General features: G+C 51.4%; 1 protein-coding gene across 3 annotated transcripts in view; it reads right to left on the bottom strand.

Annotated features, from left to right (window-relative positions):
• Window positions 1–7,241, bottom strand: part of STX6 (syntaxin 6) — a 140,471-nt gene extending 133,230 nt beyond the window's left edge. The window contains exon 1 of one of the 3 annotated variants that reach the window (XM_063939794.1): window positions 6,873–7,241. In XM_063939794.1, coding sequence (XP_063795864.1) covers window positions 6,873–6,907 — 35 coding nt within the window. In that variant the 5' untranslated portion in view covers window positions 6,908–7,241. The remainder of the gene's footprint in view (window positions 1–6,872) is intronic. The other 2 variants (XM_063939795.1, XM_063939796.1) reach the window with 2 other exon arrangements.
• Window positions 7,242–12,947: the final 5,706 nt, after the last annotated feature.

Here is a 12,947-nt window from a genome sequence, read left to right as displayed (position 1 = left end):
ACTCCGTAAGGACCATGGGGATTATACCAAAGCTCCCAAACGGGCGGGAGAGTGCGGATGAATCTGCAGCACCGAATGAGAGAACTCAAGGTCCTCCTCAGCCAGGGTATCAAATTTGCAGAATTTTGCAAACGTGTTTGCCCCTGACCAAGTAGCAGCTCGGCAAAGTTGTAAAGCCGAGACCCCTCGGGCAGCCGCCCAAGAAAAGCCCACTTTCCTCGTGGAATGGGCTTTTACAGATTTAGGCTGTGGCAGGCCAGCCACAGAATGCGCAAGCTGACTTGTGCTACAAATCCAGCGAGCAATAGTCTGCTTTGAAGCAGGAGCACCCATCTTGTTTGGTGCATACAGGATAAATAGCGAGTCAGTCTTCCTGACTCCAGCCGTCCTGGAAACATAAATTTTCAAGGCCCTGACTACGTCCAGTAACTTGGAGTCCTCCAAGTCCCTAGTAGCCGCAGGCACCACGATAGGTTGGTTCAAGTGAAAAGCCGATACCACCTTAGGAAGAAATTGGGGACGAGTCCTCAATTCTGCCCTATCCATATGGAAAATCAAATAGGGGCTTTTACATGACAAAGCCGCCAATTCTGACACCCGCCTTGCCGAAGCCAAGGCCAAAAGCATGACCACTTTCCACGTGAGATATTTTAAGTCCACGGTTTTGAGTGGCTCAAACCAATGTGACTTTAGGAAACCCAACACCACGTTGAGGTCCCACGGTGCCACTGGGGGCACAAAAGGAGGCTGAATATGCAGCACTCCCTTGACAAATGTCTGAACTTCAGGCAGTGAAGCCAGTTCTTTTTGGAAGAAAATCGACAGAGCCGAAATCTGGACCTTAATGGAACCCAATTTTAGGCCCATAGTCACCCCTGACTGTAGGAAGTGCAGAAATCGACCTAACTGGAATTCCTCCGTTGGGGCCTTCCTGGCCTCACACCACGCAACATATTTTCGCCATATGCGGTGATAATGTTGTACGGTTACATATTTCCTAGCTTTAATAAGCGTAGGAATGACTTCCTCCGGAATACCCTTTTCTTTTAGGATCCGGCGTTCAACCGCCATGCCGTCAAACGCAGCCGCGGTAAGTCTTGGAACAGACAGGGCCCCTGCAGCAGCAGGTCCTGTCTGAGCGGCAGAGGCCATGGGTCCTCTGAGATCATTTCTTGAAGTTCCGGGTACCAAGCTCTTCTTGGCCAATCCGGAACAATGAGTATAGTTCTTACGCCTCTTCTCCTTATTATCCTCAGTACCTTGGGTATAAGAGGAAGAGGAGGGAACACATAAACCGACCGGTACACCCACGGTGTCACTAGAGCGTCCACAGCTATCGCCTGAGGGTCTCTTGACCTGGCGCAATATTTTTCCAGCTTTTTGTTTAAGCGGGACGCCATCATGTCCACCTGTGGCCTTTCCCAACGGTTTACAATCAGTTGGAAGACTTCCGGATGAAGTCCCCACTCTCCCGGGTGGAGGTCGTGCCTGCTGAGGAAGTCTGCTTCCCAGTTGTTTACTCACGGAATGAACACTGCTGACAGTGCTAACACGTGATTTTCCGCCCAACGGAGAATCCTTGTGGCTTCTGCCATCACCGCCCTGCTTCTTGTGCCGCCCTGTCGATTTACATGGGCGACCGCCGTGATGTTGTCTGACTGGATCAGAACCGGCCGGTTTTGAAGCAGGGGCTTTGCTTGACTTAGGGCATTTTAAATGGCCCTCAGTTCCAGAACATTTATGTGTAGGGAAGTCTCCTGACTCGACCAAAGTCCTTGGAAGTTTCTTCCCTGAGTGACTGCCCCCCAGCCCCGAAGGCTGGCATCCGTGGTCACCAGGACCCAGTCCTGTATGCCGAATCTGCGGCCCTCTCTGAGATGAGCACTCTGCAGCCACCACAGCAGAGACACCCTGGTCCTTGGAGACAGGGTTATCAACCGATGCATTTGAAGATGCGATCCGGACCATTGGTCCAACAGGTCCCACTGAAAAGTTCTGTCATGGAACCTGCCGAATGGAATCGCTTCGTAGGAAGCTACCATCTTTCCCAGGACTCGCGTGCAATGATGCACCGACACCTGTTTTGGTTTCAGGAGGCCTCTCACTAGAGACGACAGCTCCTCGGCTTTCTCCTCTGGGAGAAACACTTTTTTCTGGACCGTGTCCAGAATCATCATTTCGGCCATTACCTTGGTAAATACCCTCGGTGCCGTGGACAGGCAACGTCTGGAATTGGTAATGACAATCCTGTACCACAAATCTGAGGTACTCCTGGTGAGGATGGTAAATGGGGACATGCAGGTACGCATCCTTGATGTCCAGAGATACCATGTAATCTCCCTCTTCCAGGCTTGCAATAACCGCCCTGAGCGATTCCATCTTGAACTTGAATTTTTTTAAAATATGTGTTCAAGGATTTCAAATTTCAAATGGGTCTCACCGAACCGTCCGGTTTCGGTACCACAAACATTGTGGAATAGTAACCCCGTCCTTGTTGAAGTAGGGGCACCTTGACTATCACCTGCTGGGAATACAGCTTGTGAATTGCCTCTAACACAGCCTCCCTTTCTGAAGGAGTCGTTGGTAAGGCAGATTTGAGGAAACGGCGGGGGGGGGGGGGGATGTCTCGAATTCCAGCCTGTACCCCTGAGATACCACTTGAAGGATCCAGGGATCTACCTGTGAGCGAGCCCACTGATTGCTGAAGTTTTTGAGACGGCCCCCCACCGTACCTGGCTCCGCCTGCTGAGCCCCAGCGTCATGCGGCAGACTTAGCAGAAGAAGCGGGGGAGGACTTTTGTTCCTGGGAAGTGGCTGTATGCTGCAGCTTTTTTCCCCTACCTCTGCCTCTGGGCAGAAAGGACGCGCCTCTACCCCGTCTGCTCTTTTGGGGGCGAAAGGACTGCACCTTATAATACGGTGCTCTCTTTGGTTGCGAGGGGACATGTGGCAAAAATGCCGACTTCCCAGCTGTTGCTGCGGAAACTAAGTCTGAAAGACCATCCCCGAACAACTCCTCACCCTTATAAGGCAAAACTTCCATGTGCCTTTTGGAATCTGCATCCCCTGTCCACTGCCGGGTCCATAACCCTCTCCTGGCACAAATGGACAGTGCACTTATTTTTGATGCCAGCCGGCAAATATCCCTCTGTGCATCTCTTATGTAAAAGACAGCGTCTTTAATATGCTCTACGTTTAGCAATATAGTGTCCCTGTCTAGGGTGTCAATGTTCTCTGACAGGGAGTCTGACCATGCAGCTGCCGCACTGCACATCCATGTTGAGGCAATAGCTGGTCTCAGTATAATACCAGTGTGTGTATATATAGCTTTTTGGAGAGCCTCCTGCTTTCTGTCAGCAGGTTCCTTTAGGGCGGCCGTATCTTGGGACGGCAGTGCCACCTTTTTTGATAAGCGCGTAAGTGCTTTATCCACCTTAGGGGGTGTTTCCCAACGTGACCTATCCTCTGGCGGGAAAGGGTACGCCATTAGTAATTTTTTTGAAATTACAAATTTTTTATCAGGGGAAGCCCACGCTAGTTCACACACGTCATTTAATTCTTCAGAAGGGGGAAAAACTACTGGTAGTTTTTTCTCCCCAAACATAATACCCTTTTTTGTGGTACCTGGGGTCACCTCAGAAATGTGTAAAACATTCATTGCCTCAATCATATAACGAGTGGCCCTATTGGACATTACATTAGTCTCTTCGTCGTCGACACTGGTATCAGTATCCGTGTCGACATCTGTGTCTGTCACCTGAGGTAGCGGGCGTTTTAGAGCCCCTGATGACTTTTGAGACGTCTGGGCAGGCACGGACTGAGAAGCCGGCTGCCCCACATTTGGCATGTCGTCAAATTTTTTATGTAAGGAGTCGACACTTTCGCGTAATTCCTTCCACAAGTCCATCCACTCCGGTGTCTGCCCCGCAGGGGGTGACAACACATTTATAGGCACCTGCTCCTCCTCCACATAAGTCTCATCAAACATGTCGACACAGCCGTACCGACACACCGCACACACACAGGGAATGCTCTGACAGAAGACAGGACCCCACAAAGCCCTTTGGGGAGACAGAGAGAGAGTATGCCAGCACACACCAGAGCGCTATATAATACAGGGATTAACTAAATTATATCCCCTATAGCTGCTATATATGTATTTTGCGCCTAAATTTAGTGCCCCCCCTCTCTTTTTTACCCTTTTCTGTAGTGTAGACTGCAGGGGAGAGTCAGGGAGCTTCCTTCCAGCGGAACTGTGAGGGAAAAATGGCGCCAGTGTGCAGAGGGAGATAGCTCCGCCCCTTTTTCGCTGACTTTTCTCCCGCTTTTTTATGGATTCTGGCAGGGGTATTTATCACATATATAGCCTCTGGGGCTATATATTGTGATATATTTGCCAGCCAAGGTGTATTTATTGCTTCTCAGGGCGCCCCCCCCCAGCGCCCTGCACCCTCAGTGACTGGAGTGTGAAGTGTGTATGAGGAGCAATGGCGCACAGCTGCAGTGCTGTGCGCTACCTTGGTGAAGACTGATGTCTTCGGCCGCCGATTTTCCGGATTCTTCTTGCTTCTGGCTCTGTAAGAGGGCCGGCGGCGCGGCTCCAGGACCGAACACCAATGGCCGGTTCCATGCGGTCGATCCCTCTGGAGCTAATGGTGTCCAGTAGCCTAAGAAGCCCAAGCTACCACCAGTTAGGTAGGCTCGCTTCTTCTCCCCTTAGTCCCTCGCTGCAGTGAGTCTGTTGCCAGCAGATCTCACTGTAAAATAAAAAACCTAACATATACTTTCTTTCTAGGAACTCAGGAGAGCCCCTAGTGTGCATCCAGCTCGGCCGGGCACAGGATTCTAACTGAAGTCTGGAGGAGGGTCATGGTGGGAGGAGCCAGTGCACACCAGGTAGTCCTAATTCTTTCTTAGCTGTGCCCAGTCTCCTGCGGAGCCGCTATTCCCCATGGTCCTTATGGAGTCCCCAGCATCCACTAGGACGTTAGAGAAAGGACAATCCAGGGAATGACCGGCAGGAGCACGCGATCATGGGTATGTACTGATGTGGCCAATACAACATTCCGATCTGCATCAAAGCAATATAACGTCCGATAAATCACCTAGTGCAGTGGTTCCCAAACTTTTTTGAATCACGGCGCCCTAGAGTATCACAATTCTTTTTACGACCCCCCGAGGCCAAAAGTTTCTTATTGAGAAATTAAGAAAGAAATATTAAATTAAGTAAATTGTGTTTATATGTCATCCTTAAGCCCGATTCTCACTATGCGACAGGGGCTAGGTCGGCATCGCAAGCACATAATGAGTGTGCTTGCGATACTGACTATGTGCGATTTTGGCTAAGTGTCAATTTTGACTATCTCTTCTATAGAGATAGTCAAAACTGACTTGCCTGCAGAGTGTATCTAGGCTTGCGATGCAGACCACGCGGGACAGCGCATCGGCATCAAATCGGGATCGCAAGGTGACTTTCACCTTGCGATCTGCACTAACTTTTCTTACGATTTCGAAATCGTAAGAAAACATCTCACCGTGTGTACACACCATTAGGTTCATTTATGTGGTGAGGGACAAGATTTGCTTCTGTTTGTCCACATATGTTATGATTGGCAGCCACCAGCACTGGTTTTGCCTGTTACATTGACCATATATAATTTGAATTGGTCCTTGACCACCAACCCAAGGCACCCCTGCAAGTGTCCCGAGGTACCCCAGGGTGCCACAGCACACAGTTTTAAACTACTGGCCTAATGTGTACCCAGCTTAACAGTCCAGGTTTTAAGGATAGCTATATTTGAGCAAAAGTAACTTAATTAGTACCTGAGATGCTTTGGGGGGAATTCAAATGTTTGAAAAGTCAGTTGGGTGTCTGTTTTTTCCTGTCTATTAGATAGGAAAAAACAGACACCCAACTGACTTTTCAAACAATTGAATACCCCCCTTTGATTTAACTATCTGTGGTCAAGCATGGATATTGCTAAAACCTGGACTGTTAAGATGGGTACACACTAAGTGATTTGCTCTATGAGCGATGTCGCCTAGCGTTTTCCCCTCCCGGGCCGGGCGGCGGCAGTGCATACACACTGAGCGATATGATGACCATATTGCTCAGTGACGTCATACCACGGCCGGGCAGGCAGCTCTTGGACGACAGTCCAAATTGAGCTGCAGGCACAGCCAACATCGAGGGTCGTTAACGACCCGTGGGGCCGCACATCGCTCGTCGTCGCCGTTATACACACTTGCCGAGAAAGTAACCATCGCTCAGAAAGGGTGAAAATGAGCAACGTTGTTTACTTTCTCGGCATGTGTGTATGCACCTTTAGTGTGCCTTGAGGACTGAGGTTAGGAAACACTACCCTATACAATAACACATCCCCCAATACAAATCCCATCACACATCCATACTATCAAAGACCCTCTCAATCACAGATCCCCTCCCCCACCAAAACAATCGCAGAATCCACTGCTCCCATACAATCACAGATCCCTGTCCCATATAAAATATTCCAAAACAATAACAGATCCCAACCTCCATTCACAGATTCCACTCCATTAAAATCACAGTCCCCCATATAATAATATTCTCAACACAATCACAGATCTCCCCCATGCAATCACAGATCCCACCCACAATACAATAACAGATCCAACCACCAATAAAATGCCAGATCCCCCTCCCCCAATACACAGATCCCCCCTCACCGCCATACACTATATTCCAATCCACCCCAAAAACAGATCCGACCCCAAACAAAATCAAAACCCCCCTAATACAGTGGCTTATGCCCCCTTACAAGCACAGACCCCCATGCAGTCTCACTCCCCCCATATAAAACACCCATATATCGGCCGGGTAATTCCCTCACCCTTTCACCACGAAGAACGGATCCTCCATAGACATGCTGGCTGTACCCGGCGCGGGCGGCCTCCCCTCCTAGATGGCGGTGGTGGCAGCTGCTAGTATTCTTTCAATGGGTCTCCCCCTGGTTCTCACACACACACACACCCGCAAGCGAGCGAGAGCACGGGCCACCCCGGAATGTCGTCACTTCCAGCCCCAGCCTCCTGGCTCATCATCATCACTGAGCTGCAGCCAGGCCGGGAGGGAGGGAGGCTGTGTGCTGCTGCTGGTCACACCGCTAGGGCACAATCCCTGTCTGAGGAGAGATTATCACTATGTAATCCCTGTGGGAGTCTGTCTGAGCTAGAAAATCGGGACACTGCCTTCCAGGCCAGCATTCTATGGATCAGTGTGGTACTATACTGTGCTGTAGTGCTGCTTATCCCTGTCAGCACCGTTTTGCATATGCTAGTGTTTTACCAATTCGCTTTTGCTTTTCCTCTGCCACTACTACTGTATTTACAGGTGGTTTTGCAGATTGCTAGGGAGGCCACTGTACAAACCAATAGGTATGGTGCTGGGAAGTTTATGGATGCTAAAAAACAGGGACAGTAAATAAAGATGCACAAATGGCTGCAACTTTTTGCGGAATTGGCGCAGTAATAAGTGGCGCCTTTATGTGCATGCCCTGAGACGCCAACTTTCCGTTCCCATGAACAGTGCAACTCTGCTGAACACTCCACTATTGGCGCACACTCAACACTTGCAAAACCCTGCCATAGGCTGTGTCTCTAAATGTGGCCTCTACGGCTCTGCGTTTGGGGACAGCCGTGGTCACAGACATGCTGACAGTGGACATCTCAGTCCTTGTACATTTGGATGCACCAATTTACACCACAAAGAAGCAACTGGAGCCAAAGATACAGCTGCACCCCTTTGAGTCTGATACTAATTTGCTTGCAAAAGCGCATGCAGCAATGTCTAGCGGTGGTTGCTCATCTGTGAGTTTAAGTAATACCTCTTTTTCACTAGCTCTAAAAACACGGGTAAATGCGCGGGGGCGCGCATTTACCCGTGTTTTTTCTAGTGGAAACGTCCCCCCCCCCCCTGCAAATTCCCGGATCAAGTGATCCGGGAATCCTACCCGGGTAGCTTGCCGTTGAACACGTGTTCAACCCGGTAAACTGTAGTGTAAACGGAAGCTGTGTCGATGCGACACGGCTCCCGTTCACAGTGTATGGAAGGGCAGCGCTGGGAGATCATGTGATCTCCCAACGCCGGCCCTGCCGCGTCAGCAGCAGTGTCACCAACCCGCAATATGCCGTGTTGGTGAGCTCAGTGTAGAAGGGGGCTCTAGCACGGGTCGCAGTCGTGTCAGGCTCCCAGCTGTGACCCGTGCTAGCAAGTGGAAAAGGGGTATAAATTGCCTACAAACTCCTTACCTTGTTTCCACTTATGCGCCCGAATATGCAAGGACTGAGACGCCCATTTTTAGTGCCTGTGCATGCTGTAATGTTGGTGTTGCCTTATATGACACAGTCAGTTGCACCATCGAAGCTTGCAGGTGCAGTGTCTCTGTCTGAACATGGCCTCCTATACTTGTGGTTGTGCATCTGGGAATGCACCTGCTTGCATTGACACACCTGTAACACTCCCATAATACGCTACTCCCATAATACCCCACTGATGCGCCTGCAACACTCCCATAATACGCCCTCTGACACACCTGCAACACGCCCATAATATGCCCACTGACACGCCTGCAACACTCCCATAAAACACCCTCTGACACGCCTGTAACACTCCCATATTATGCCCACTGACGCTCCTGCAACACTAATACGTCCACTGAACAGATAAATTCTGCTGCGGGGTACACTGTTCCACAAGGATTAACATAGGGGTGTAGAGTAGGATCTTGATCCGAGGCACCAACAGGCTCAAAGCTTTTGACTGTTCCCAAGATGCTCAGCGCTGCCTCCTCTATAACCCCGCCTCCATGCACAGGGAGCTCAGTTTGTAGTTGGTGCCTGCAGTAGCAGGTCACTTAACAGGGGGCTGCCTCAGGCACAGTAGCGGATCTTGCCACGGGCAAGCAGGACTTTTGCCCAGGGCGCCGCCTTCCGGAGGGTGCCGCACCGTGGCAAGATCCACTACTGTGCCCCCCGCTGTGATCCCCGCTGGTCCCCCGCTGTGAAGGGAACCAGACGCTACGCGTCTAGTTTCCCTTCGTGGAGGGGACCTTTGCTGTGCGGTGCGCGATGACGTCATTGCGCACCGCACAGCATTGTGGCACAGACGCTAGGGGTCATAATTGACCTCTAGTGTCTATGCTGATCCGAGGAGAGGAGCGGTGCCGGTGGCTGTCTGCAGCGGTCTGGAATCAGGAGCGGGGATAGTAAGTATCTATTTTATTTTTTTCTCTTCCAGCAGCGCTTCAGTGGTCAGTTAGGGGGCCCCGTAACTAACCACGCCCCCGTATGAAGCCACGCCCCTATCGTTTTGCCCGGGTCGCCACAAGGGCAAGAACCGGCCCTGCTCAGGCAGCCTATTCTTAGCTATTAAATTTGACAGAAAAGAAGAAATCTTTTATAAGAATCTACAATGGCTGCAGCAGGCTAGGTCTAAAAGACATCCCTGCTGCAGCTCCATCACCCCCAGCGGCGCTGTATGCCCTGGTTGCCGGGTCATTGCAGCGGAGGCTCCGGTTTCTTCCAAAGGTCAGTCACACACACACCGACCTCCCGGATTGCAAGGCCGCTGACAAAGGGGAGGTAAGGGGCTTCTGTGCCCGCACTTTACCGCGATCCAGCGCAGCCGTAGGGGGCGGGCCGAGCGTGCGCTGGCGTGGACACTGATTACTGGGCAGCCGCTCCACTAGCCACCAGGGACAGTTAAGGGGCACAGGTCTGGGGGTTTTTCTCCTATATTAACCCCGTTTTGTACTGCCCGCAGCGCCCGTTGGGGATGCCAGCAGGGGGAGCAGGCCGGACCTGAGGCTCCTCCCCCCAGCCCCAGGGCGCCATTTCTGTGCAATGTTCCTGCCCTGGAGCTGCATATCTCTTCCTCACTTCTGACCAGCGGCCATCACAGATTGAGCTGAGCTGTTTCTAGGACTGCTGGGGCAAATCCTCCTCTGTAGAACCGCCTGATTGCCAGTGCTGTGCTTCTTACAGGACACTTAAGTATTCTACCTGTCACTGAAAGAGTGCATACATTCAGGGTTGTGTGGTACAAACTCCCTGTGATATACATCCACTGTTTACTGTGCATTGTTATATCTATTGTTATCACATATAGCCATACTGAGTATTACTTTGTATAGCTAGTCCAGTGCAGTTTATGGTACATAATTTCTGCATGGCACGCTTGTGACTATGGGGGTCATTCCGACCCGTTGGCTCGCTGCGTTTTCATGCAGCAGAGCGAACGGGTCCCTGCTGGGCATGCGCCGGCGCCTTTGTGCGGGTCGGCCGACGGCCGTAGCAGGACAGCGAACGCCTCTACCTGATTGACAGGCAGAGGCGATCGATGGGCGGGAGGGGGCGAAACGGCGGCGTTTGGCCACCGTTTCGTAGGTGCGGTCCGGACAACGCAGGCGTGGCCAGACCGAACGGGGGGTGGGCCGCTGCGGCTACGTGATGTCATATGCAGCCACTGCGGGCCAGGGAGCGAGGAGTAGCTCCCGGCCAGCTCGCTAAAGCTGCGCTGGCCGGGAGCTACTCCTGAAGTGCAAAGGCATTGCCGCTGTGCGATGCCTTTGCACTTCTGCGAGGGGGGCCGGACTGACATGCGGGGCGGGCTAGCCCCGTGCTGGGCATCCCCCCACATGTCAGGAAAGTTGATCGTAGCTGTGCAAAATTTTGAACAGCTACGATCAACTCGGAATGACCCCCTATATACGTGTGTGTGTGTGCATGTAGCTGCTGCGTGGTTACCTTAATTACAGGTTATTTCACTCAGTGAGCTATTCCTATATTACAATACCTGAGGGGGCCAAGTGTTTTCAGGTTTTTCTTTCTGTTTAATATAGGTGTGTATCACAAGGTATTTTTCCTTATGATTTATAGTCACCATTAATCTATATCTCTTGAACTCCCGGTCTGTGCTTTCATAGGCACGCTTTCTGAGAGTTTTTGATAGTTATAGTGCTGCTACACTTTGTACCTGGTTGCCCAATATTGTGCACATAGTTATGTCTGCTACACGTGGCAACAACGCTGCGGCTTCTCCCACACTGCGTGGTAGTGAGGCTGCGGACGACATGGAGGATAATATGTCAGCTGAGAGTTCAGGTTCAGGGGGTTCCTTGCCCCCCAGTGGGTCGGTAGCACCTGGGGCATCACAAGACCCACCTTGGGCTACATTTTCCACATTATTAAACACGCTTGTGACTAAATTAATGCCCCCTGTGGGACCACCTGTGCCACTACCACAGTTTATGGTCCCTGCTGTGAACCCGCCATGGGCGGATCAGCTTTCTACTCAGTTACAGCATTTGAACCGATCTATGACTAAATCTAAGTGTCACTCTCGCCCGCCTAAGACTAAGTCGTCTTCTAAACGGGCCATTACCTCCTCCCAATCCACGGCTATTCCAGACACATCCTCTGACGAGGACGGTGCATATACTGATCCCACAGACACTGACACAGATGTTTCTGTTGGGAAAGGAAAATCATTAGTGGATGTCCCAGATTTGATTGAGGCGATCAGACTCATTCTTCAGGTGACTGATGATGCTGAGCCTGAGTCTGTCTCTAAGAAACCAGATAGGTTTAAGCGTAAGAAGGTGGTTAAACAAGTTTACCCCATTCTAATCACCTGGCTGGGATACGCCAGGAATCCTGGGAAAATCCAGGGACTAAATTTATACCAAATAAGAGACTGTGGGCTCGCTATCCTCTCTCTCCGGAGGTATGTAAAAATTGGGAAACCCCTTCGCCTGTAGATTCTCATGTGGCACGTATGGGTGTTTCCTCTGCTCTGCCAGTAACTACCGTCACCTCTCTGAAGGAACCGACGGATCGATGTGTGGAGGGCTGTTTAAAAGCGATTTATACCCTAACGGGGGCTGTACATAGGCCAACAATTGCAGCGACTTGGGCTGCTGAAGCTGTTGAGGCATGGGCTCAGGAACTCGAGGCGGAACTGCCTTCCAATGCATCCGAGCATGCACGACAATGTCTCTCGTACATCCCCACGGCTTCTCTATACCTTAAGGAGGCGGCTTCCGATGCCGGGGTCCTCGCGGCCAAGGCTGCTACTACATCCGTCTTGGCCAGGCGTATCCTTTGGTTGAGATCCTGGTCGGTGGATATGGCTTCAAAGAAAACCCTGGAGGTGCTTCCTTTCAAGGGATACATTCTCTTTGGGGAAGACCTCAATAAGATTGTGGCTGATCTGGCTACTGCTAAAACAGCTTGCCTACCTAGTACAGATCCTTCAACGCAGAAGGCTAAAAGTACTTTCCCTCGGCCCTTTCGTCCTTCAGGTAAAGCAAAAGGTCAGGCGTACCCAAAGCAAGCTCGTGCTTCCAGGCCTGCCAAGCCCAGACTGAAGCGTGCCTGGGCCGCCCGTCAGCCAGCTTCCAAACCGGACAAGCCTGCTGCATGACGGGGCGGGCCTCCCTCTGGGGGATCCCAAGGTGGGGGGCCGACTTCTAGGTTTTGCCCAGGAATGGTTGAAGACCACTTCAGATACCTGGGTGAGGGAAGTCGCGCTCAAGGTTACGCCATACCCTTCAAGAATCGTCCCCCGCAGCGGTTTTGCCTGACAGATGTGCGTCTGGGGTCGGCAAAAGCAAACACGTTGCACTCGGTGGTACATTCCCTCCTGACCACAGGAGTGGTAGTACAGGTGCCTCTGGCTCAGAGAGGCAAGGGGTGCTATTCACCGCTGTTTCTAGTCCCGAAGCCGAACGGGTCTTCGCGGCCCATTCTCAATTTGAAGTCCCTGAACAAGCATGTGCGGATCTCCAAGTTTCGTATGGAAACTCTGCGCTCTATTGTTCTGCCCATGGAACCTGGGGACTATATGGTCTCCCTGGACATACAGGATGCCTATCTGCATATTCCTATTGCGGTGTCTCATCAACAGT

The sequence above is a fragment of the Pseudophryne corroboree genome, chromosome 9 (genome assembly GCF_028390025.1).
Source record: "Pseudophryne corroboree isolate aPseCor3 chromosome 9, aPseCor3.hap2, whole genome shotgun sequence".
Taxonomy (NCBI): domain Eukaryota; kingdom Metazoa; phylum Chordata; class Amphibia; order Anura; family Myobatrachidae; genus Pseudophryne; species Pseudophryne corroboree.
The sequence above is the reverse complement of the archived record's forward strand: the minus strand, read 5'-3'. Positions and strand labels throughout refer to the sequence as shown.